Source organism: Artemia franciscana, chromosome 14 (genome assembly GCF_032884065.1).
Source record: "Artemia franciscana chromosome 14, ASM3288406v1, whole genome shotgun sequence".
NCBI lineage: Eukaryota > Metazoa > Arthropoda > Branchiopoda > Anostraca > Artemiidae > Artemia > Artemia franciscana.
In genome coordinates this window covers 37,341,603-37,369,099 of record NC_088876.1, presented here as the reverse complement: position 1 = coordinate 37,369,099, position 27,497 = coordinate 37,341,603, and the positions used below count along the sequence as shown (strand labels likewise).

Sequence of the window (27,497 nt, the reverse complement as noted above, 5' to 3'; positions counted from 1 at the left end):
CCTACAAGTGTTCCCAGATAAAGACCCAAGCATACAGATAAGCCCCAGGGATCCAACCTCACTCATAATTAATTAATTTTTACGAATGTTTTTACATTCAGTACAGACTTTCCTGTTTATTTCCGTTTCAAAAACTTTGCCCGATCCCCGATGCAAATTCACGCGTACGTGACTGTAGCTAAAGCCCTGTATCTGCCATAAAAGAAAGCTTACCAAAAATGCTCCGAGCACAATCCAGCGTTGTCATAACGTAGTTTTCCCATTCTGAAAGTATGTTCTTGAAAACAGAAAAAGTAACAGTCTGTGCACAAAGTTTCTGAAATCCTTTAAGTCTCAGTGACAAAAAATCTTCAAACATTTTCCTCAAAGAATTTTCCTTGAGCACTAACAAAACGAAAACACTTTCAGTGGCAACCTATAAATAAAACAATATTAAAAAGCTCAGTGGACCATAAATAGTTACACTTTTCAAAACCATTATTAGTTCGATTGATTGTAACCATATCACCGACAGAGAATTTCACCTTCTCTTTTTTCCACTTTTATAATCCAATGTCATCGAAGCTTCCAGACGTATTGTTTTAAAGCGCTGGCAAGTACTAAGACGTTTATCCACGCTTCATACTCTACACCGCGTCCTCAAATTCCCCCAAATTCCCCTCGATAGGCATAACTATGAATTTTTTTAAGATTTTTAATCACCCAAAGAGTTTCATTTAGAATACTTTATTATCGCAATATCGTACAATTCTGGATGTCCTTAACCGACTTTAAGACAAGACACGAAACTGTACCCAAAAAGAAATGAAAATCTTCCACTCTCTCTTTTCTTCTCGTTCCTCCCTCTCTCTCTCTCTCACTATCTTCTACCGTCTTCACGAAATGACTATTTTTCATAAGATATAAACGAAGAAGAAGAAACATACTTACCTTTATTTATTACCATTATTTCACGAATTAACTCCCCTCCTGCTTTCTCTCTCTCTCTCTCTCATTCTCTCTCTCTCTTTCTCATTCTCTGTCGTTCTCTCTCATTTTCTCTCATTCTCTCTAATTTTCTCTGTGTCCGTCTGAGTACAGTTTTCCACCTGTGTCTGTCTATGTATATCTGTGTGTGTCTGTTTTTGTGTCTGTGTTAAGCAATCTTACCATCAACTATTAACGATTGCTGCATTTCTTTTCCAACTGTCATATGGGTTTGACTGCTTACGACCGTGACTACTTTGGAATGCAACCATGACTGCGACCATTTCCAACTACGACTGCTTACGACTGCGACTACTTGTGATAGCGACTACATGCCACAGTGACTACTTGTGACTGTTATCGAGTACCATTTTTCTAACTGTTTATACTACCATATTCTAACTATATTCGCCTCTTTTTTTTAAACACGACTCATCCAAACTGTGGAGCTAAAGAGACCTGAAGGTAAGCAATACTCAATCTCAGTAGATCTATGTCTATTTTCTATCGTTATTAAGCAGTCACATTCTTTGATAAAACAAAAAAGAAGAAGAAGAAGAACATAGGCACTTACCTCTTTTTTCAAACTGCATTCATTCAGGGATTCAATAGCAGAAGTAATAAGAGCCGACGGTACGCAGTCTAAAGTCAAACGTAATTTACTGGCAAAGGTTTTTACCTTTTCTGAGCGGATACTTTGAAAAAACGAACCTAAAAGAGATATGATAAATCTGCAGAAGAAGAAGAAGAGATACATCAGTCTCAGTTTTCTACCTACAGTGTCCTCGTCCTCTAGCAACTGCCTCACATTTCCCTCGTAAGAGTAATTTCGCAAGAGTAATGCTGGGAAACCCGGCACCCCTTTCATGGAAAAATTATCTATCGTCCCCAATGAAAATGCCTCCATGAAGAGATCTTCCCATTTCTAACTTTTCATTTTCCTAAGTTATTACTTAGTACAACTACAGCCACCAGTCAAGGCCAGAATCACCTCTGCTGTGATTGACCTCTGTGAATCACAGGCCAGAATCACCTCTGTTTCTGCTGGTAGAAGTAGACCCACTTGATTCTTTTGCGTCGCTAATTTGCAGACTATTTGCATACTATTTACATAGATGCGGTGCAGATGACAAGAATGTAGCGCTTATCTAAAAAAAAAGTTCGATGAAGCACATACACCCGATACCATAACACTATGACACTGACATCGATCATTGTTGGCCCAGTTTTAATGAATAAATTCTATCATCCTTTTGCAAATTGCGAAAATTGATTTAGTGTTCCAAACTGTTCAAACTCCTACGCCAAAATTCCCCCTTTCCTTGCATATTAATAACGATCGTATTTTTAAATTTAAAAGCATTTGAAAATTCTCCCCGGTAAATGCGTCGTGATCAATTTCCCCCTCTCCTCGGAAAACTCCTACCTGGAAAACTATTCCCTGCCCTCCACTGAAAATTGGAAGCTTTTGCTTCAACTTGAAACGGGTCAGTTTTCTTCAGTTTATTTGGTAATTTATGGTACTATATGGCTCACTTCTCAGTCTTCACTGTCATTTTCACTTGATTTGGGAAATCAATTGGTTGCGATTTTCCCCCCCCCCCTTCCTGGCTAATATTTTGACGAAATTACGCCATTACTGTTCTAGATTTTTTTTTTTCTGTAAAACCTTTATGTCGGACCTTAAGCCACCTTGATCGGTCTTAAAAACCAGAGTAGGGGCTTAAGTTACCAGAACACATTACGACAGAGGGAGGGGGTCCCTAAGCCCTTATTATGGAGAAATATATCAGAAGGAATTATTGGATCTCATCTAAACTCGATGATATAAAAGACGCAGTACCAAAGCTATTTATTTTATTAATTATTTCTTAATTTAATTAATTTATTATTTAATTTTAGTTATCTGTTAATTCCAACTTTTTAAAGTATAAAAGGGGTCTGAACCTATGAAATATCTAAAGGGTCATCTTCTTTCTAAATAGAGGCAACATTGAAAGGTAATAAGGGACCTTAGTCTACTCCGTAATTTGACTGAGGCGGTGAGTTTAAGCGAAAGTGTCTCCATAACAACCCAAACAAGAAGAAGAAGAAGAATTAGTCTATCTTTAAGTGAATGTAAAGGTATTAAGTTATTAAGCCCTTGAATGTCTTGTCTCAATAGGAAGTCAAATGGTTAATTAGGTCAAATAGCTTAATTTGACTATAATTTGACATTTGACTTAATTAATTAAGTCGAATAGGCTAATTAAGTCAAATGGTAATTTAAGTCAAATAGCTCATGGTAGGATAGAACACGGTATTGAGCTTTACAGTCCTTACCAGTCACGCTGATCACCAGTTCATGCCCTTCAACCCGGATATGCAATGGGGGCTTACGGTAGCTCCTGGTAATAAACTGTAATTAAAAAGGGACACGATCGAATAATAAAAGAACTAAATAATAATAATTAGTGTTGATACTAATGTTGATGTGTTGATATTAATTTGTATGCATAAAATGAGTCAGCTTTTCACGGTACCACAGAAATGTTAAAATTTACAATAAAAAAAAAGAATAATCAGAATAGGATAATTTTGGGAAAATGTGGAAATGACCTCGAAAATGGGGAAGGGACGAATCTAATGAGAACCACGCCAACAAATTAAATTTGGTAAGCTTTCAAGTTCATATTTACAAAATCAAGTTCATATCTACAAAATACCAATATCTTTTAATCCAATGCTAAAAAGACGTGTTTATCTCTAAATTACTAAAAAGAAAGAGAGAGAGAGACTTTTATTATAAATATCATCAATATGCAAAAGAACCACATCAGCCACTTTAGAAAGTCAAAGACTTGTTAGTAGTGGCTGATACAAATTCAATGAACAACAACACCGACAACAATAACAAAACAAAAAAAAACGAAATGAGACAAAAAAGTGGGAAAAAGAAAACAAAAGTAAAATAAAGAAGAAGAAGAGAGAGAAAGGGAGAGAGAAAAAATAAATCCCCAAAACTGAAAATAAACCAAAAATAAAACATGAAGTAGTCGTGATATAAGATATTTGGATGAGTTTCAACATCATTACATTCACATGCTTTCACCTTTAGTTTTGAAAGTTCCGTTTTTGAATTTGCATTCAAATTTGTATTATTCACGGTACCACTACTTAATAACTAAATAAATAGAACTTAATATTAAGTACTTAATAACTATTAATTAATTATAAAATACTTAGTAACTAAAATTCTTTTTATGCAATATTTTTTTCTAAAAAAATATTGGTATTTTGTAAATATGAACTTGATTTTGAAAATATGAAACAGAATAATCAGAATAGGATAATTTTGGAAAAACGTGGAAACGACCTCAAACATGGGTTGAATCAAATAAAAAATACTTATAAATCCATCTTTTTCAACCCTTCTCCTAGGGGGAGTTCTTTGATCTGCCCCTAAGGATAGTAATTGCGCTTAATTCAGGGTACAAGCTTCTAAGGCAAATAAAATTGGGTGAGCTTTCAAGTTCATATTTACAAAATCACTGAAGTTTCGCGTTTTCCCCTGAAGGATTACCAAGAATTTGCTAATATTTTGGTTGATTTTTTTGAAGGTGTGATCGTAATATTCAATACCATAAAAGACGACACCCCCACAAAAAGAGGGAGATTATGACCCTAAATAACCCTCCTCCCCTTAATATTTCTTCAAGAAACATTTTAAGTGGTGGAAATTTGAGGGACAATTATAATCATTCTTGAAACACTGTCTTAACAAAAAATAAAATAAAGGTAAACAGTACGGATCGAAAAGGGTGGAAGGCCAAAAGACATTTCAGAGAGCTCTTTATAAAACAATCGGTAGTTATGAAAGACTCTTCTTTGTTAAACACCTCCAAAAGGGCTTCAATCTTGGTGAGAATTATTTCATGTAATCTTCGTCTTCTTCTTAAGATATGAGGTCCATGAATTCCAATGAAGGGTTCTTACACCTCTTTATTGAACTGGCTACAGTAATCAGACCTGATTAGACCTTATACTTAATTCAGATACCACAAATTTGAATAAAATTTGAAGAATAGTAGATTAGTTCCTTCATTAGTATAAACAGAAAAATTCTAAAATATTTCTTCAAAATAGAGAGAGGAGGGGCTTCACAATCTGTAAATTAGACTTACATTCTGTTGGATGGTTCTTTGAAGACGGTCAGTACCTCTACCTGAATTCCAGATAATCAACATAAAAACCAATGTGAATGTGATACGTGAAGTTCAAATTCATATATATATTGAATAGGAGAATGCTCAAGATAGCTCCCTGGGGAAGCCCGTGGTAATGGGAATAAACTCCCCTTTCGATTATAGAATAAAAACTTCCTTCGGTTAAAAAGATAAGATAAGATCAATTTTATTTTAAAAATATATACAAAACACCTTGCAGTACCTGCTAAAGCCCCAAGGGGTTTGTTAGCAGCAGGTGGCAGTCTTCTTTACTCTACATTAAATAAAAAAACAAGTTTTTTTTTTAAATGAAAGTAAGGAGCAGCATTAATACTTAAAACGAACAGACATTACTCCGTATATGAAAGGGGCTTTTCCTCTTCAGCGCCTTGCTCTTTACGCTAAAGTTTGACTCTTTCTCTTAACTCTATTTTTAAAACTGTAAGAAACTTTGTGTAAAGAGCGGGGCGTTGAGGAGGAAAAGCCGCTTTCATATACGGAGTAATTTCTGTTCGTTTTAAGTTTTAATGTTGCTCCTTACTTTCATTTAAAAAAACTTCTTTTTTTATTTAATTTCTGGACATTTTTGAACTAATGCATGTTTTGATCTTGGCTCTCCGCACATAAATATTTAAAACGAAATTTGCATATTAATTGATTGCAATTAATCGGAAGATTCTGAGAAAAAAGGAGCGAGGGAGGAGGCTTAGTTCCCCTCCAACTTTTTGATTACTTAAAAAGCAACTATAACTTTTAATTTTTTACCAACGTTTTCATTGGTAAAAAAAATATACGTAACTTACGATTTAATTTACATAACGAACTTCTATATTCGTATGTTTTTATTGCGTGTATGAGGGGGTTCAACCCTTGTCGATACCTCGCTCTTTACCCTAAAGCTTAAATTTTGTCCCAATTCCTTAAGAATGAGCTCTGAATCACAAAGGTCGTAGAATAAATAGTTGAAATTATTAAAAATACTTTAGCGTAAAGAGTGAGGTATAACGAGGAGGTAAATCCCTCATATGCGTAATAATTTTTGTTCGTTTTAAGTTTTAATGCTGCTCCTTACTTTCAGTAGAAAAAACTTTTCATATTTATTTTTTCATTGTTTTTTCAAATAACGCTAGAAAATCCTGCGCCCCCTTCATTGAAATTCTCTTCCCCCATGACAAGTTTCTCCATGGAAATATCCTCCCACGTACCCCCCCCCCCTCAAATCTCCCCCTAAACAAAAAAATCCCCCTGAAAACGTCTGTACACTTCCCAGTAACCATTACTATATGTAGACACAGGTCAGAGTTTGTAACTTGCAACTCCTCCCACGGGGACTGCGGGGGAGTAAGTCGTCCCCAAAGACATAGTTATTAGTTTTTTGACTATGGTGAATAAAATGGCTATCTCAGAATTTTGATCCGGTGACTTTTGGGAAAAATGACCGTGGGAGGGGGCCTAAGTGCCCTCCAATTTTTATGTCACTTAAAAAGGGCACTAGAACTTTTAATTTCCGTTAAAATGAGCCCTCTCGCGACATTCTAGGACCACTCATTCGACCGATCACCCCTGGGGAAAAAACAAACAAAAAAGCAAAAAAAAACAACAAATAAACACGCATCCGTGATCCGTCTTCTGGCAAAAAATGCGAAATTCCTCATTTTTGTAGATAGGAGCTTGAAATTTTTAAAATAGGTTCTCTGATTCGCTGAATCTGATGGTGTGATTTTCGTTAAGATTGTGTGACTTTTAGAGGGTGTTTCCCCCTATTTTCTGAAATGAGGCAAATTTTCTCAGGCTCGTAACTTTTGATAGGTATAACTGATCTTGATGAACCTTATATATTTAAAATCAGCATTAAAATGCGATTCTTTTGAAGTAACTATTGGTATCAAAATTTCATTTTTTAGAGTTTCGATCACTATTGAGCCGGGTCGCTCCTTACTAAAGTTCGTTACCACGAACTGTTTGATAGTACTAAATACGAACATATAAACTACATATATATTCATACAAATATAATCTTCTTTTGCAAGGAAAAACATCTTAACTGCAGCCTTGAAGGATGTCAGACAACTCGAATTTCTTATGACTTTAGAAAGAATTTAGGACATCATAAAATAAAGAAAAAATATGGAAAGTCTAGGCTATTTAAAATTTCAAGTAGTTTATCATGAAGAACAGGTACTTAACCAATCAAAAAAGACAGGCATTGTGATATTGACGCTTTTCAAAGGAGTGCTATAAATTGAAGAAGGGATTGAATACAGAGTGATTGAAGAAGTGTAATCCTTAAAAGAAGTAAAATAAGGTTAAGATTCAGTTTCATGTGGCTTAGCTGGTCTTGTCCAGGTTTCAATTGTCAGAGACAACATAAAAAAAAAAAATAAAAAAAAAATGTGTAAGAACTGACCAAGACAAAAATCTTTATCAACCGGATATCCTATAGTGACAGTTCAATCTTACCCGTCTAAGATGTCAAAGCTTAGAGGTGCACAGACAGAGAAACTTGACATTATATTTGAGAAGGTAAGTGGAGAAACTTGTTATATTTTGATATATTTTGATACTTGTTATATTTGAGGTATATTTGAAGGTAAGTGGATGTAAAATAGTGCTAGCTCCAGTTTCCAGGCGAGTATTTTTAGTAATTTCAACTATTTATTACGTAACGAACACCCCAACAGCTAGTATATATATATATATATATATATATATATATATATATATATATATATATATATATATATATATATATATATATATATATATATATATATATATATATATATATATATATATATATATATATATATATATGTATAACAACAGTTCGTGGTAACGTAATAATTTCCGTTCATTTTAAGTTTTAATGTTGCTCATTACTTTTAGTTGAAAAAACTTGTTTTCTTATTTAATTGGCTCAAAAGCCGTCTGGGTACTTGTTAATTACCCCCACCATTTAAAAAAAACAAGTTTTTTTTAAATGAAAGTAAGGAGCAGCATTAATACTTAAAACGAACAGAAATTATTCCGTATATGAAAGGGGCTTTTCCTCTTCAACGCCTTGCTCTTTACGCAGAAGTTTGACTCTTTCTCTTAACTCTATTTTTAAAACAGTAAGAAACTTTGTGTAAAGAGCGGGGCGTTGAGGAGGAAAAGCCCCTTTCATATACGGAGTAATTTCTGTTCGTTTTAAGTTTTAATGTTGCTCCTTACTTTCATCAAAAAAAAAACTTCTTTTTTTATTTAATTTCTGGACATTTTTGAACTAATGCAGGTTTTGATCTTGGCTCTCCGCACATAAATAATTAAAACGAAATTTGTATATTAATTAATTGCAATTAATCGGAAGATTCTGAGAAAAAAGGAGCGAGGGAGGAGGCCTAGTTCCCCTCCAACTTTTTGATTACTTAAAAAGCAACTAGAACTTTTAATTTTTTACCAACGTTTTCATTGGTAAAAAAATATACGTAACTTACGATTTAATTTACGTAACGAACTTCTATATTCGTATGTTTTTATTGCGTGTATGAGGGGGTTCAACCCTTGTCGATACCTCGCTCTTTACCCTAAAGCTTAAGTTTTGTCCCAATTCCTTAAGAATGAGCTCTGAATCACAAAGGTCGTAGAATAAATAGTTGAAATTATTAAAAATACTTTAGCGTAAAGAGTGAGGTATAACGAGGAGGTAAATCCCTCATATGCGTAATAATTTTTGTTCGTTTTAAGTTTTAATGCTGCTCCTTACTTTCAGTAGAAAAAAATTTTCATATTTATTTTTTCATTGTTTTTTCAAATAACGCTAGAAAATCCTGCGCCCCCTTCATTGAAATTCTCTTCCCCCATGACAAGTTTCTCCATGGAAACATCCTCCCACGTCCCCCCCTCAAATCTCCCCCTAAACAAAAAATCCCCCTGAAAACGCCTGTACACTTCCCAGTAACCATTACTATATGTAGACACAGGTCAGAGTTTGTAACCTGCAACCCCTCCCACGGCCGGACTGCGGGGGAGTAAGTCGTCCCCAAAGACATAGTTATTAGGTTTTTTGACTATGGTGAATAAAATGGCTATCTCAGAATTTTGATCCGGTGACTTTTGGGAAAAAATTACCGTGGGAGGGGGCCTAAGTGCCCTCCAATTTTTATGTCACTTAAAAAGGGCACTAGAACTTTTAATTTCCGTTAAAATGAGCCCTCTCGCGACATTCTAGGACCACTCATTCGACACGATCACCCCTGGGGAAAAAACAACAAAAAAACAAACAAAAAAGCAAAAAAAAAAAAATAAACACGCATCCGTGATCTGTCATCTGGCAAAAAATGCGAAATTCCTCATTTTTGTAGATAGGAGCTTGAAATTTTTAAAATAGGTTCTCTGATTCGCTGAATCTGATGGTGTGATTTTCGTTAAGATTGTGTGACTTTTAGAGGGTGTTTCCCCCTATTTTCTGAAATGAGGCAAATTTTCTCAGGCTCGTAACTTTTGATAGGTATAACTGATCTTGATGAACCTTATATATTTAAAATCAGCATTAAAATGCGATTCTTTTGAAGTAACTATTGGTATCAAAATTTTATTTTTTAGAGTTTCGATCACTATTGAGCCGGGTCGCTCCTTACTAAAGTTCGTTACCACGAACTGTTTGATAGTACTACATACGAACATATAAACTACATACATATTCATACAAATATAATCTTCTTTTGCAAGGAAAAACATCTTAACTGCAGCCTTGAAGGATGTCAGACAACTCGAATTTCTTATGACTTTAGAAAGAATTTAGGAAATCATAAAATAAAGAAAAAATATGGAAAGTCTAGGCTATTTAAATTTCAAGTAGTTTATCATGAAGAACAGGTACACTTAACCAATCAAAAAAGACAGGCATTGTGATATTGACGCTTTTCAAAGGAGTGCCATAAATTGAAGAAGTGATTGAATACAGAGTGATTGAAGAAGTGTAATCCTTAAAAGAAGTGAAATAAGGTTAAGATTCAGTTTCATGTGGCTTAGCTGGTCTTGTCCAGGTTTCAATTGTCAGAGACAACATCAAAAAAAAAAAAAAGAAATATGTGTAAGAACTGACCAAGACAAAAATCTTTATCAACCGGATGTCCTATAGTGAAAGTTCAATCTTACCCGTCTAAGATGTCAAAGCCTAGAGGTGCACAGACAGAGAAACTTGGCATTATATTTGACTAGGTAAGTGGAGAAACTTGTTATATTTTGATATATTTTGATACTTGTTATATTTGAGAAGGTAAGTGGATGTAAAATAGTGCTAGCTCCAGTTTCCAGGCGAGTAATGTTGTCTAAGGCCTTTTAGGCAATTTGCTATTTTAGAAGAATATTATTGATTCCCACAAACCATTCAATCTTAGATAAAAAAAATCCTTTCTGGGAATTTACTGAGGGAAGGTAGGACAGGAATGGGTCGGTAAGAACTAGGACCACTGGAGGGCTTGGAGGGTTTTAAGACAATCTCTCAATCATCTGGAAGCAAAGCATTCCGTAAAATCAATAAAGTAATGTAAATAAAATTATAGTGCTTACATCTGATTGGTACTGATGGGATAATTGCTTGCAGATTTATATATAGTGTGAAGTGGTTATAACTACTTCCAAAATCCGTTTTGACAGGCAAAACATAAGTTTATATATAAAGTAAGGTTTAGTTTTAATTGTGCATAGATTAAGGCTTAATATTTAATTTTTCTAAAACTAAGGTTTATGTATAGAGAGAGCAAGTATAGAGTACAGAGTAATATAGAGTAAGGTTTGGTTTCGAGTGTGCATAGACTAAGGCTTAATTTTTCAAAGAATAAAATTTATATATAGACTTAAGCAGGTATAGTTACTTACAGAATCAGTTTTGATAGGCAAAACGTAAGTCAAAATCTAGAAGAAAGTAAACTGTAAACAAATATTCATTGGTTTAATACACCCCCCCCCCCTCCCAAGAACCAAAAATAACACAAGGACATAAAATACGTCTACTTCAATGTATCCATGAGTGCTCTAGCAATGGGAAATACAAGAAAAGTTTCACAAGACCTCTACCCTAAGAAATGAAGTTCAAAAATATCTGAACTGAAATCCTAAAATCTAATCTAATTAAAATCTAATTTATTAGAATACTAGCACTAGTACTAATACTAGCAATCTGCTGTCCCGTTTATTATATTTATTTTTGTCTTTGGGTTCTGAGATTAGAAAACTGCAATCCCAGGATTTAGACCCCAAAGAGCACTAGCCTGGGTACCGAAGACCTAATGTTATAGAGAAACTTTTTGCTTTTTGCAGATGAATTAATTTTATATCGTTATATTAACAAAAAAAATATATTAAAACTGTTTACCAACAAAACCTCATTAGGCTAAAATTTAATTAACAGGATAATGAGCGTTGCGGAAGATGAAGATGTATTTACTTTACTTTATATATTTTTTTGCATTTTTTTTTGAAGTGAAAAATTACTCAATAGATTGTTTCAATTAGTAAAAATACAGTATATCTACTTATCCCATGGGTAACTTGATCCATATAAACTTCATGTTAAATTCTAAATATTTAACAGATAAAAATAAAAAAAAACCACGGATAAGTAAAACGAACCTAAAAACAAATATACAATAGTTGCATATAAAATTTAACAATTTAATTTACCTGTCACATGTAAAACCATTGTATATTTATTTATTGCTATATCTTACTCACCTTTAGCTTTCTATTTCTGAACTTTTCTTTTTACTGTCCATTTTGATCCACTTTTTTAGTCTCTTCTTGTTGCTGCTTCCGTTTCTTTTTATTTTCATCCAAGTCCAAGGCACCTTGTCTGGTACATTTGAAATATTTACATTTTTTCTCTTTTTTTGTGTCTGTATCTAGCCTCAGAACTTTTTTTTCCAATACTTGTTTTTTGTTTTTTTTTTCCTTTCTTCTCATGGTTGGGTTTAACCTAACATTGATTACCACATCATAGTATCATTTACTGATACCTCATTACATCCTAAAGCAGTTCCATTGCTTCTATACTAAATCTTTCAGGCAATAGTAAATATATCGTACCTTCAATTACTTCGCAACACTGTTTATACTTCTTAACAGCACCTGGTAATTCCTGTGCTTCTATACTTTGCCAAATTTGAGGAATGACTTCAACCAGCCATATCACTGTGTTTACTGCCATCTTCAAATTGTCATCGCAGATTCTCCTGAGAAACAAATCGTTATATAGAAGAAATTATAGAAGTATAAGACAGAGCTTCTACCTCAAGAATGCACACAGAGTTTTGCTTTCAGGTCCCAGGGTTTGAAGCGTGTTTTGACAAAAATCGGTTTCAGGTTCTGCGTGTTCAACCCAGCGAAATTTTAATGGCGTTTTCATCTTGCGAGTTCCAAGCGTGTTGGACATGGGTTCCGCAAAATTGTAACGCACCAGAATAGCATGGTTGAACACGGGTTCTGAGAAGAGATTCGCCCGTATTGAACACGGCACTGAAAACTATAAGATGCACAACCCGAGTTGAACTCCATGTTGGATGTGAGTGGGCTGAAAACAGAGCTCAGGGTATGAAAGCGTCCAGTTTTCCCCCATATTTTTAGACTTCATTTATTAAGGGTCTTCCACAAATTTCTCTTTCTTCCCCAGCCCAAAAAGAAAATTCTGCAGAAAATATGAAACTTTGTCTTAAAACAACCACAGTTTACCACAGACATGCCACTGTCAGTTCATCTTCCATTTTGGAATTGACTTTCCAGTCTAGTGTCCAAAAGTGCTCAACATAAAACTCATCGACTGCTGTCAGCTGCACTTCCTCCGTTTTATAAGTGAGAGCACGATCACGTACTCAACATAAAACTCATCGACTGCTGTCAGCTGCACTTCCTCCGTTTTATAAGTGAGAGCACGATCACGTACTCAACATAAAACTCATCGACTGCTGTCAGCTGCACTTCCTCCGTTTTATAAGTGAGAGCACGATCACGTACTCAACATAAAACTCATCGACTGCTGTCAGCTGCACTTCCTCCGTTTTATAAGTGAGAGCACGATCACGTACTCAACATAAAACTCATCGACTGCTGTCAGCTGCACTTCCTCCGTTTTATAAGTGAGAGCACGATCACGTACTGCAGGCATGTAAAATAAAAATTCCTCGATTGCACAGTTTTCAGTTTGTTATTATTCCAGTGGCGTAATCTTCCATTTTGGACACTAGACATTTCTTTAAATTCCAGTAAGCCACTATTCCAGTGGCGTAATCTTCCATTTTGGACACTAGACATTTCTTTAAATTCCAGTAAGCCACTATTCTAGTGGCGTAATTTTGTCAAAATCCTGGGAGGAGGGGGCAAAGCTGAAGCCAATTTCTCAAAACCAAGTGAAAACGATAGTGCAAACTGAAAATGAGCCACACAGTATCAAAAAAGGTAAAGATATACTAAAGAAAACTGAGTCGTTTTTGTTGATGCTTGAATTATGCAGGCTTATCTTAGTTTTCACGGGATTCTTGGAGAAACTAAATTTCATCTGGGGGAGGGCAAACTAGGGTCTGGAGGGAGCCGTGGTCTGGGGGCATATATGCCCTTCCCCCTGCTCCACTGCAAATTATACTGCTGCAGTGTTCATATTTATTATTAACTAGCTAGCCTCCATACCTCTGTACGCGTCTTACACGTCTGGGCAGACTTTCCAGACAGCTCCTGTTCACATGTCAATGTACTGTAGCATGTTAAAGCCAAGAACTTAGCTCAAAACTCAAAAACTTTGTGTGACACATTTAAATTTAGTTACTCAGGATATCTCTTCTGTCACCCTGCTGACAGGGTAACTAAGTTTAGAAATTTTCAGTTGGGTGTGTTTCCAGACAAACTTTCCAGCTGGGCAAATTTATAACTGATTTAAAACATTTGTAGGAAAAATATGAGGAAGGGAACTTAGGTAAACAGAGGGATCTTGGAGCGAGTTAAAAAAAAATTGTTTTGAATTTTTGCCATTTTGGTGCAAACGTGGAACAGTTGCCTTGTGACAGAAAAACAGCCTGCAAAACAACTGGCCAGATAGTTGGCAAAAGTAATTGAATGCAAAATCCCCTAAAATTGAATCTCTTCAACTGCTCACATTTAAACACTAATTACAGAGACTTTAACTCGCAAAATTACAGAAAGGGTGGGGCAAAGTATATTTTTACAAAATGTAGGGGGGATACATTGTTGCTTTTTCGATTTTATTCAATAGGAATACCAAAAAAGGGATTTTTTAATAAAATATCAAAGAGTATTTTAAAAATCTAGCAAGGGGTTAAAAAATCTAGGGAGACAATGTACGCATTCACAGAAGTCTCCCATGGAAGCCTAGCTGGACTTCTGTACTGAGCTAGACTTGAAGCTCTAGCTAAACTTGAATGTTAAGTCAGCTTTCAAGTCTATATTGGTTTCTTTAGAGTAATTTGGATCTTTTAGGTGGCAGCCGAATCAAGTATTTTTTTATGGCGACTAAATTCCATTACCCATAGAAACGAATTAGGATATTAAATGGAGTAGGTAAGGTAAACCTTTAATATCACATCGGCTATGCCAATTTTTTTCCTACTTTAGCTAACAGAGAGCGACGTTCGAATTGTTAGCTTAATAAACTGAATATAAAGGTCAATTTAACATTTTAAAGTAATACATATTCAGACAAAAATAAGAATAGATCAAGAAAACAAGCAACAAGAGGCAAAAAAAAACAAGATAACGAAAGAACGGAAAAAAGAGTAGAGCCCAACCCAGCACGAGTTTAAACTAAACTTAGATTAAAATGAATCCAGCATTGTCAAGTCCCCACATTTCGACGAAGAATAATCGTCAAAACAAACGTTTTTATTGATAAACGATTCTTAGGAATTACTTCATCCAGGTTAAACTTATTTGCAATATAGGGCATCTGGTACCTTAAGGAAGATATAGCCCTTTCTGAGTTAACTAGAGGAAGATGAGTAAACAGGAAAAACAAGAAAACAAGAGAAAAAATACAAAATACAGAAAAAAGCGCAAATAAATGATAAGCTAGATAGTTATTACTATCTACTCAATAACTATCGGGGAATATTTGCGAGACTTATCAGGGATTTTCCAAAGATTTTGCGCAGGGACTCTCAGGTGGAACCAGGGGTTAAGCTAAACCCTAAGTGGCGACCAGCTGCCTATTTCTGGATCAGAGAGGGACTCATAATAGAAACTTTGCAAATCTAAAATCCATACCGAATTTTTAGATTACTAAAATTTCACGGAAACTGAGTTTTCGGTTTATTTAAACAGAAATTAAGAGGTGCAACTTGTTTTGTTTGATAGTGAATGTAGTATTTTGGGCATAGCAATAGACGGTCTTTGAAACCGTCCCACTAAATCAGTTTCATCAAAATTTAATCCAATTTTAAACCAGATTGAACGTGAATTGAAAGCATACTTCGCAAACTTTGAATCTCTAGGACCAAATCAAAAGAGAATGGAATGCGCGTGCAGGGGGAGGGGATCCTTGCCCCCTCACAAAATCAAGCTATATACAAAATTTTCCGAATAATTTCCAAAAAAACTGTTTTTTGTGTATTTTCCAATTTGTATCCCCTTCCCCTTAGAAACAGGTTTATGCAAATGTACCTAGTTGACCTACACACCTCTTTGCAAGATACTCATAAAGAGAATATAATCTACTCTCCAGATTACTTTGAAATGGTAATATTTAATCCCACCCTCCCAATAGAACAGGAAATTAAATGTGTTTACTACCTGGATCGACTGCCTCAATTTTGAGGAAAATCCCAGATTTCAGATAATTTTTAGGCCAACAGTACTTATTTTCCCATAACAAAGCAATCAAGATTATTATATCCTTACTAATCCTAGGGAATACTTAACCTGTGTTTAACTCAAAATTTAACTAGAAATAGCAAATTGAAAAGCTTGAAATCAAACTTGACAATATCATCAAAGAAAAATTGCAAGATTGTCAAATGTTCAGCGGCCAAACAGCACGGCCAAACGGCTAACATTTTCAGAGGTTATTTAAAAGCATGTGTTCTCACTATTTTATCCTCAAAGATGGGTATTACTGGTGTATACCAAGTGATACTTCTAGCATTTTACACTCCAAACTGAACGGGTATCCTAATAGCTCTAGAGATAAAGCTGCCCAGTGATGGATAGCTTTCGTGGTAAAGAAATAGATGGAGAGTTTTTGCACACAAGGCTAAGTTATCTGGATTAGGTATATTTGTGTGATAATCACTTTTAAAACGACGTAGAAATGTTTTGGACGCAGCGAGGGATCCGTTTGAAATTGAACATGTATGAACAGACTGCGGAAACACGCTTTTGGAACTACCTGGAGAAACGTCTGCAAGAAAAATAAGATGTCTAGTATAATACGTGTAGCCTACAATTTTATTGTTGTTATTTGTTTTTGTCTAATATTTTTTTTCTCTCTTTATTCTTAGTACACTTTATTTTCCTACTAAATTGTTTTTTAGTTATTTTGTTTCTTTTTCTCCCTTTTTTCTTTCGCATAATTTTTCCGCGTGGGATTTTATTTGCTTTAATTTTTCTTAATTTTTATTCGGCTTCTCTGCCTTTCATTGATCCTTGTTGAATTAACGCGCCGACCTTTCTATCTTGGAAAGTTCTGTCAGCAAACACAGCAAGAGATAAACAGCCTGATTCGTCTCAAAAGCCTTCGACAACTTCTTAGTAGTGCATATGTTGCTTTCGCATAGTTTTCCCGGGTGGGATTTTTTTTGCTTTTATTTTTCTCTTTCAGGGATGTCAATCATTGAAGTTTGTTCGGCTTCTCTGGCTTTCATTGATCCCCAGATGAATTAACACGCCGACCTTTCTATCTTGAAAAGTTCTGTCAGCAAACAAAGCAAGAGATAAACACCCTGCTTCGCCTCAAATAAGCCTTCGGCAACTTCTTAGTAGTGCATATGTTGCTTTTGCATAGTTTTCCCGGGTGGGATTTTTTTTTGCTTTTATTTTTGTCTTTCAGGGATGTCAATCATTGAAGTTTGTTCGGCTTCTCTGGCTTTCATTGATCCCAGATGAATTAACACGCCGACCTTACTATCTTGAAAAGTTCTGTCAGCAAACACAGCAAGAGATAAACAGCCTGATTCGTCTCAAAAGCCTTCGACAACTTCTTTGTAGTGCATATGTTGCTTTTGCATAGTTTTCCCGGGTGAGATTTTTTTTTGCTTTTATTTTTCTCTTTCAGGGATGTCAATCATTTAAGTTTGTTCGGCTTCTCTGGCTTTCATTGATCCCAGATGAATTAACACGCCGACCTTACTATCTTGAAAAGTTCTGTCAGCAAACAAAGCAAGAGATAAACACCCTGATTCGTCTCAAATAAGCCTTCGGCAACTTCTTAGTAGTGCATATGTTGCTTTCGCATAATTTTTCCGGGTGGGAGTTTTTTTGCTTTTATTTTTCTCTTTCAGGGATGTCAATCATTTAAGTTTGTTCGGCTTCTCTGGCTTTCATTGATCCCAGATGAATTAACACGCCGACCTTACTATCTTGAAAAGTTCTGTCAGCAAACAAAGCAAGAGATAAACACCCTGATTCGTCTCAAATAAGCCTTCGGCAACTTCTTAGTAGTGCATATGTTGCTTTCGCATAATTTTCCCGGGTGGGAGTTTTTTTGCTTTTATTTTTCTCTTTCAGGGATGTCAATCATTTAAGTTTGTTCGGCTTCTCTGGCTTTCATTGATCCCAGATGAATTAACACGCCGACCTTACTATCTTGAAAAGTTCTGTCAGCAAACAAAGCAAGAGATAAACACCCTGATTCGTCTCAAATAAGCCTTCGGCAACTTCTTAGTAGTGCATATGTTGCTTTCGCATAATTTTCCCGGGTGGGAGTTTTTTTGCTTTTATTTTTCTCTTTCAGGGATGTCAATCATTTAAGTTTGTTCGGCTTCTCTGGCTTTCATTGATCCCAGATGAATTAACACGCCGACCTTACTATCTTGAAAAGTTCTGTCAGCAAACAAAGCAAGAGATAAACACCCTGATTCGTCTCAAATAAGCCTTCGGCAACTTCTTAGTAGTGCATATGTTGCTTTCGCATAATTTTCCCGGGTGGGAGTTTTTTTGCTTTTATTTTTCTCTTTCAGGGGTGTCAATCATTTAAGTTTGTTCGGCTTCTCTGGCTTTCATTGATCCCAGATGAATTAACACGCCGACCTTACTATCTTGAAAAGTTCTGTCAGCAAACAAACCAAGAGATAAACACCCTGATTCGCCTCAAATAAGCCTTCGGCAACTTCTTAGTAGTGCATAGGCTGCTTTCGCATAATTTTCCCGGGTGGGAGTTTTTTTTGCTTTTATTTTTCTCTTTCAGGGATGTCAATCATTTAAGTTTGTTCGGCTTCTCTGGCTTTCATTGATCCCAGATGAATTAACACGCGGACCTTACTATCTTGAAAAGTTCTGTCAGCAAACAAAGCAAGAGATAAACACCCTGATTCGCCTCAAATAAGCCTTCGGCAACTTCTTAGTAGTACATATGTTGCTTTCGCATAATTTTCCCGGGTGGGAGTTTTTTTGCTTTTATTTTTCTCTTTCAGGGATGTCAATCATTTAAGTTTGTTCGGCTTCTCTGGCTTTCACTGATCCCAGATGAATTAACACGCCGACCTTACTATCTTGAAAAGTTCTGTCAGCAAACAAAGCAAGAGATAAACACCCTGATTCGCCTCAAATAAGCCTTCGGCAATTTCTTAGTAGTGCATATGTTGCTTTCGCATAATTTTCCCGGGTGGGAGTTTTTTTGCTTTTATTTTTCTCTTTCAGGGATGTCAATCATTTAAGTTTGTTCTGCTTCTCTGGCTTTCATTGATCCCAGATGAATTAACACGCCGACCTTTCTATCTTGAAAAGTTCTGTCAGCAAACAAAGCAAGAGATAAACACCCTGATTCGTCTCAAATAAGCCTTCGGAAACTTCTTAGTAGAGCATATTTTGCTTTCGCATAATTTTCCCGGGTGGGAGTTTTTCTGCTTTTATTTTTCTCTTTCAGGGATGTCAATCATTTAAGTTTGTTCGGTTTCTCTGGCTTTCATTGATCCCAGATGAATTAACACGCCGACCTTACTATCTTGAAAACTTCTGTCAGCAAACAAAGCAAGAGATAAACACCCTGATTCGTCTCAAATAAGCCTTCGGCAACTTCTTAGTAGTGCATATGTTGCTTTCGCATAATTTTCCCGGGTGGGAGTTTTTTTGCTTTTATTTTTCTCTTTCAGGGATGTCAATCATTCAAGTTTGTTCGGCTTCTCTGGCTTTCATTGATCCCAGATGAATTAACACGCCGACATTACTATCTTGAAAAGTTCTGTCAGCAAACAAAGCAAGAGATAAACACCCTGATTCGCCTAAAATAAGCCTTCGGCAACTTCTTAGTAGTGCATATGTTGCTTTCGCATAATTTTCCCGGGCGGGAGTTTTTTTGCTTTTTTTTTCTCTTTCAGGGATGTCAATCATTTAAGTTTGTTCTGCTTCTCTGGCTTTCATTGATCCCAGATGAATTAACGCGCCGACCTTACTATCTTGAAAAGTTCTGTCAGCAAACAAAGCAAGAGATAAACACCCTGATTCGTCTCAAATAAGCCTTCGGCAACTTCTTAGTAGTGCATATGGTGCTTTCGCATAATTTTCCAGAGTGAAATTCCATGCTTTTATTTTTCTCTAGTAGGGATGTTAGTCATTAAATTTTGACCTTTTTATCTTGAAAAAGCTCTGTCAGCAAACACAGCAAGGGATGAACACCCTGATTCGTCTCAAATAAGCCTTCGTCAACTTCTTAGTAGTGCATATGTTCAAGCTTCTAACGTAAACCTTGGAGAAATTGAGCCATTGTTCTGTTGCGCGTTGAATTGTCATCTGACAGATGGATATGACGATGTACAGTGATTATATATTTAAATATAATCTAATTATAATTTAAATATCTTATATATAATTATATATTTAAAAAAACAGGTTTTGTTACTATATGTGAAAATCTTGGTCACGAAAGCTCTCTCTCGGTGTATTCTTTTCCTGATTGTAATTTCAGCAAATTCAGAGAGGGAGATTCTATGTTTGATAAAGGAATCTCTGAGTGTCTCGTGCAAGATTTGATTTCAACTGCATGGGTGATTCTAATCTTCATTTGTTTGATTTGGGGAAGGTAATTTGGAAATTTCACGTTGAGGGTAGATGACCAGTGTCAACTCGCAGCGTTTGGAACTAAATGTCTCCCCTGCATTGCTGGTATTATCTACCTTCATCAGACCTCAAAAATCTAACTCATTGAGCGCCTTAATATCCAATCTACAATCCTCACCAAGATTCAACTCCAGCAACTTCAGTTGCTCGGTCACGTACAAGAGACTGATCAGTTCCGTCTCCCGAAAATCATCTTTGCAGGCTAAATTCTCTATTCTCATCCTCACTAAGATCAACAATCCTCACCAAGATCCAGCTGCAACAACTTCAGTGGCTCAGTCATGTTAAGCGGATTAATTAGTTCCGTTTCCCGAAAATCATCTTTGAAGGCTAAATTCTGTATTCTCGACCTCACCAAGATCAACAATCCTCACCAAGATCCAACTCCGGCAACTTTAGTGGCTCGGTCAGGTAAAACGGATTAATCAGTTCGTCTCTCGAAAATCGTGTTTGAAGGCTAAATTCTCTATTTTCGTCCTCACCAAGATCAACAATGCTCACCAGGATCCAACTCCAGCAACTTCAGTCGCTCGATCACGTACAACGGATTAATCAGTTTTGCACCTCATCGTTTTTCCAACTTTCTTCACCTATCAGAAGACCATGAGGCTTGCAGAAGACATATTGCCAAAACGAAGAAAGAGGCCCCAAGACGACCTCCAGGGACGGGTTAGACTTAAGTCAAGTAAGTCAATTTGGACTGTTACTAAAACTTGATTGTTGCTAATAATTTTTTCCCTATAACATCTATTCCTTCGCGTCTAACGTGTCTTTCAGCAAGTTTAATCAACAATATATTTCTTCATTCGAAGTTTTGAGTCAGAAATTTGATGATGTAGCTCTGTCCTGCTTAAGTCATTATTAGCTGTAGGTGCCGTCCATGTTGGGTTGAAAAAACTGAACTTGACAAAAAAGACAATAACTTGTGAGCTAAAAGAAAGGATAATCTACGAAAGTCGGGGTATGAGTTAAAATACATTTGTTTCGATGATGTTTTGAGTATAGCGGATGATGTCTCCAGTGCATTGGACTACCTGATGGAAATCATTCAGTCAGTGTACTGCAATACATGCCCAAGCGAATATGTAAATCTCAAAAATAGCAAGTTGAGGAAGCCTTGGATCACCAAGGAAATATTTGAAGCGTCTTCTTTAACAAGCAGGCTTCATGAGGAATATCTAAGTGCGGAATATAAAAGTAAGTTTGGGAGTTTAAAGCAACTCGAACTCATATCAACTCAATGAGAAGAGAAAGAAACAACAAGGAAATTAAATTAAAAAAAAAAATTCTGAGAAGAAAAGAACAACAAGAAAATTTTGCCAATAGACTGAGCCAAAATGATGACAATACCAGAGAGTATTGGAAGCTATGCCTCCGCTCACGCAGATACAACATTTTTACGATTAGAGGAAGGCGTCAATGCGCCATCTGTTACCCGAGTCATAAAGATTGAAAATCATTGTACGCTCTAAATTGAAACAAGGAGCAACAAGCCAACTTTCCACTTCAAAGCTGGTGGTTTGAGGGATTTGGTATTTTGAAGGATCAGCTGGCCAGCTTTAGCTCTTGGGGTCAATCTACGAAAATTTAGGGGGAAGGGGGCAAAATATACTTTACAAAATCTAGGGTGGGGTTATTTTCTTTTTTAATTCAAATTTTACCAATGAAAATTAAAAAAAAAATTAAATTTTAAAACGGAAATACCCCAAAAATGTTATTTCAAATGTATTGGGGAGGGGGGGTACAATTTTTCCAGCTCTTCGAAATATGACACTGTTACTTATATTAGAGACTGAAAATCCTTTCAAAACTTTTTTAAGAAAATATGCAATATAGGTACCATTCGGCAATAAAGTTGGTATTGCAAGTGGCAAAGTAAGCTTGGACACAGCTAGAAATTTTAATTTTTCCTCCCAGCGCTTTTGCAGGTGTCCCAAGGCCTTGTCTTCCGCTGCTGATTCAATGAGCTCATGGAAAAAAATAGCAACATTATTTATCAATCGTGAGAATATGAATGACGGGACTTCAATCACGAACCACTTCGATAAGCATTCTGCTAAAATTACAAGGCACATCCCTGCTAAAGGGGTGCCAAGCCCTTGATGACGATTTATTAGATTTGGAATTTGTTAGCAATCGTAAGACTGTCTGTGAAATGAAATTTCGCTTCTGCATCAGCAAAGGAGTTCTAAAGATGGTAAAAAAATCAAGTCTGACTCGGCAGGCATTGACAGTATCAATTGAAAGTCCTTAAAAGTCGTCAAGTTTTTTTTCTTGACTTGTAGCACCATCAATTTGTCACTTAGAGTCCCATAAAGAAGGTCCCAAGTCAGATATTGAGAATAACACAACCATATCTATTCTTCCTCTTTTTTCATATGATCACCTTATGAATCCGGGACTCGGGACTACTAAGCGAAATTAAATCTGACTTTAGAAATTGCCATTTAACGTTACAGGCCGTATGTGATAGTGTGAATATGTGCTTTCTATGCCGTGGAATTCCCCTTATTTATTGTAGTATATTTTGATACAGTTGGATTAGTATTTTAATACTACATATATGCATACATACGAAAGGCATTGAAAAATACAAGGATACTGTGTCGTCAGTGTTATGACAACCGTTTTGTGGGACCCTGAAGGGACCCGTTTGTAAATGCAGACTTTACTGGAGGTAAAAGAAACTGTCCCAGAAGTCAATTATGTCGAAATCCTGAGAAAACAGAGAGCAGATCTAGCTAACAGTTTCCAGGAAAACACCGTTGTGGAATTCTATAGGCCCATGACGACGCTCAAGCGTATTCGTCCCGCGTCACGAAAGAAGTTCTGACAGAATTTTAGTCAGAACTGTAGACGCATCTCGGCAACAGAAATACAACAGGCGTTACATGGACATTTTCCAAGATGTTAAAGAGAAGCGAAAACTGTTGTTGACGGTTTGATGGTTTAAAAGGCATTATGTTTGACTACGGAAGGGTCATACATTTAACACTTTTTGGTATGCAAACTGGTCGAAATTTGGGTATAACGCATTTTGAGTGGACTTTAAATTGAAAAAATCTCGAGAACGAAATAGGATATGCGCATTTAACCAATGGATCGGGTGTGTCTGATTTTAGTATGATCGATACATAACTCATTTTTGACCGAATCACACCTTAATACCTTTCGTATTTCCACGGCCAATCCGTCTTATAGCAGAAACCTACTCTCATCTGACTTTTTTATTCCGGATACCCAAGAAACAGTTGAAAGGCATCCATTTTGATGGCACTGATGAAGCAGAAGCTTTATCAAAAACGGCTCATAAGGAAGTCACCAGATTTTCAAAAATAGCTTAAAGGCATGAAAGCACCATGAGGCAGAAGCTTTATCAAAAACGACTCATAAGGAAGCAAAAACGGCTCATTAGGAAGTCACCAGATTTTCAAAAATAGCTTAAAGGCATGAAAGCACCACCTTCAGAACTTCAAGAAGTACAGAACTTAAGAAATGCATTGAGCTTGAAAGGGATTGCGTTGAAAAAATATTCGTTGCAATGGAATAAATAATAAAGAATTAAGAAGTTCCTTGTATTTTCTGCGGCAGGATATTTGTAAGATAGAGGCCTGCTCTCAGCAATGTAAATTTACTAATGTATTCATTTTTAACATCTGCTTTCTTTTAATTTTTTCCTTTTGATTTCTCCCTCTGTTTTATCATTCCTCGTTTTCTGTTGTAATTACATTGTCCTCACTCTAATAAATTCGGCACTCTCCTTTATTAGCAGGATTTCTTACCTCGTGGAGTTGATGTTCTGAATGCTATTGGCAGAATCGGATATTATCTTCAACGAGAGCTTCCTACAATTTTCTAATCCATTAAACACATTGAAGCTGCTCTCCTTCATCATTTCAAAAGTATCTGCAGCCTCAATTAGCTCATGGTACTTCTCCCTGCAATAAAAGCAGTAAAATGTTAACGAATAACCAATAAACTCATGTATAAATTGGTACAAATTGGTATCGATCGTGCTTATTCGTCATACCCATATTCTCGTGTACCATGATCCCTTTGTCGTCGTGCACCACAAACACATATGATATGCACCATTTCATTATACCCAAAACAAAAAGGCGTGTACCATGTACCGTGGTACCATGTACCATATGTACCCATACCGTGTACTATGTGCCCTTTGCCGCCGTGCACCATATACGCATACGATATGCACCATTTTATTATACCCAAAACAAAAAGGCGTTTACCATGTACCATACCGTGTGCTATGTGCCCTTTGCCGTCGTTCGCCACATACACATACGATATGCACCATTTTATTATACCCAAGACAAAAAGGCGTTAACCATGTACCATACCGTGAGCCATGTGCCCTTTGCCGTCGTTCACCATATACACATACGATATACACAATTTTATTATTCCCAAAACAAAAAGGCGTTTACCATGTACCATACCGTATCCCATGTGCGCTTTGCCGTCGTTCACCATATACACATAAGATATACACCATTTTATTATTCCCAAAACAAAAAGGTGTTTACCATGTACCATACCGTGTACCATGTGCCCTTTGCCCTCGTACACCATATACATATGCGATATGCACCATTTTGTTATACCCAGAACAAAAAGACGTGTACCATTTCCAATGGTACAACGTACTATATGTGCCATGCCGTGTACCATGTGCCCTTTGCCGTCGTGCACCATATAAACATAAAATATGCACCATTTTGTTAGACTCAAAACAAAAAGGCGGATCTATAAAGTTAACGTAGATGTATCAGAAAACATCTTAAAAGGAAATAAAAACTTTAAAGGTCTTCATTTGAAAAACCGCTTCGAAAAAAACTAGAAATTTTATCAATTTTAAACATTGTTTTCCCGACCGGAAAGATCAGATTTGAGAATCTGATCTTTCCGGTCGGGAAAACAATGTTTAAAATTAATAAAATTAAAAAAAAAAAAAACAGGTCGAAGTTACAAGCTGTAAGTAAGGAGCGGCTTACAATTATTACTTAAAGAAATTCTTTAAAAAAAGGTACTTTTATAGCAATTAATTTAAAAAAACTTTTTCCACCAGACATGTTTTTCAGAAAAGTAAAGAGCTCCATTAGGCCAAGAATGAGCAAAACTAAAGTCAAATAATCTTCCAGGCATAAAACTACCTTAAATCACTGTCAATAAATAAATGAGACTCAAACTGAACAGAAGTTACAGTAAATTGCCTAGTCAAACTCAAAACGAGCAAAAATTAACATGAGTAGGGATGATAACCCCAATGACTTTTCAAGATAAGAACACAATTTGTAAATTTACTGAAAAAAAAAAACAACAAACAAACAAATTACCATGGATTGTCAGTTAAATTGACATAGTAAGAAAGGTGAAAACATTTCAAGCGTATTTTGTTTTCAGTAAAGCACAATTTGTGTTCTGATCCCTCCGATCACTATGAGTCGTAAAAAGTGCATTAGAGATTCTGACTAAAAATCAAATGAGCCCCCTCCGAAGTTTATACAGGCGCCCTTTCTATATATACCTTATATGCCCCCAGGACATAACATACAAATCTTGGCATGAAGGCTGTGGGGAGGGGGTTGCCATCCTTAAAGACATAATATCCAGACCGGATCTTTCAATTACGTTGAACAAAATGGAAATCTAAAAATTTATATTGGATGTGTTTGGGGAAATGTTGAATGTGGGAGGGGGGTTAGTTGCCCTGCAATCACTTTCGACTATTAGAAAAGGCACTAGCCCTTTCAATTTCCAAGCAAATGAGTTGTTTTTCAAGTTTCTTTGACAACAAATGACCTTCTTAAATTATTTATCAGACGCATTCGAGAAAATACGAGGTGTTGAGGGTGGGGGTTATCACGCTTTGATCACTTTGAATCTTAAAAAAGGGCACTAGAACATCCAGCTACCAATCCAATTATCCCCCTCCGAAGTTTATACGATCACCCTTTCTATATATATATATATATATATATACTCGCTGTTGGGGTGGCGCTTCGTGCCAACCCAACACCTAGTTGGTGGGGCGCTTCACACACCCCCAAGCCCCCCCCGCGCGCGTAAGTCGTTACGCGCCATATTAGTTATGCGCCATTGTAGTTGTGTCCCTGTGTCCCACCTGTGAATAGAGATAGATAGATAGATAATATATATATATATATATATATATATATATATATATATATATATATATATATATATATATATATATATATATCTATATATACATATATGCATATATATACATATATATATATATACATATTTATATATATGTATATATACATATATACATATGCTATATATACATATATATATATATATATATACATATATATAGTATATATATATATATATATATATATATATATATATATATATATATATATATATATATATATGTTTTTAACTACGTAAAACGTGCGAATATACAACATTCTTCGCTGTCCCATTGTCTGCGCATATAAATAGATTGTCAGGTTTACTGACTCTTGAACATGCAACATATAATTGTCCATGGGAAAAACAATCCGTATTCAGATCTATGCCTCATTATTCTAATGGTGTGTCCCTGTGTCCCGGTCGTCATTTATATTCCCTGTGTCCCGGTCGTCATTTGTGTCCCGGTATCCCAGTTTGTAATTTCTCTTTGAGTGTCCCGGTCGTCATTTATATTCCCTGTGTCCCGGTCGTCATTTGTGTTCCGGTCTGTAATTTCTATTCGAACAATCCCTGAGTCCTGGTCGTCATTTATATATCCCGCCTGTGCCCCCAGCGTCCCCGTTGTAGTTGTGTCCCTATGTCCCGGTCGTCATTTATATTCCCTGTGTCTCGGTCGTGATTTGTGTCCGGGTATCCCATTCTGTAATTTCTCTTTGAGGTTCCCGGTCGTCATTTATATTCCCAGTGGCCCGGTCGTCAATTGTGTCCCGGGGTCCCGGTATGTAATTTCATCAGTTGACAAACATGACGTCAGTCGACAAACAACTTCATGACGCATAAAGCTCAATCCTTATAATGACGTCAGTCGACAAACATGACGTCAGT

The 27,497-nt window shown here is 36.0% G+C and overlaps 1 protein-coding gene across 1 annotated transcript in view; it reads right to left on the bottom strand.

The window, feature by feature from the left end:
• Positions 1–27,497, bottom strand: part of LOC136035669 (conserved oligomeric Golgi complex subunit 1-like) — a 105,332-nt gene that overhangs the window by 30,144 nt on the left and 47,691 nt on the right. Inside the window, exons 3-6 of the mRNA XM_065717586.1 lie at positions 24,206–24,361; positions 12,240–12,385; positions 1,541–1,677; positions 214–415 (exon numbers count right to left, since the gene is read on the bottom strand). Coding sequence (XP_065573658.1) covers positions 214–415; positions 1,541–1,677; positions 12,240–12,385; positions 24,206–24,361 — 641 coding nt within the window. The remainder of the gene's footprint in view (positions 1–213; positions 416–1,540; positions 1,678–12,239; positions 12,386–24,205; positions 24,362–27,497) is intronic.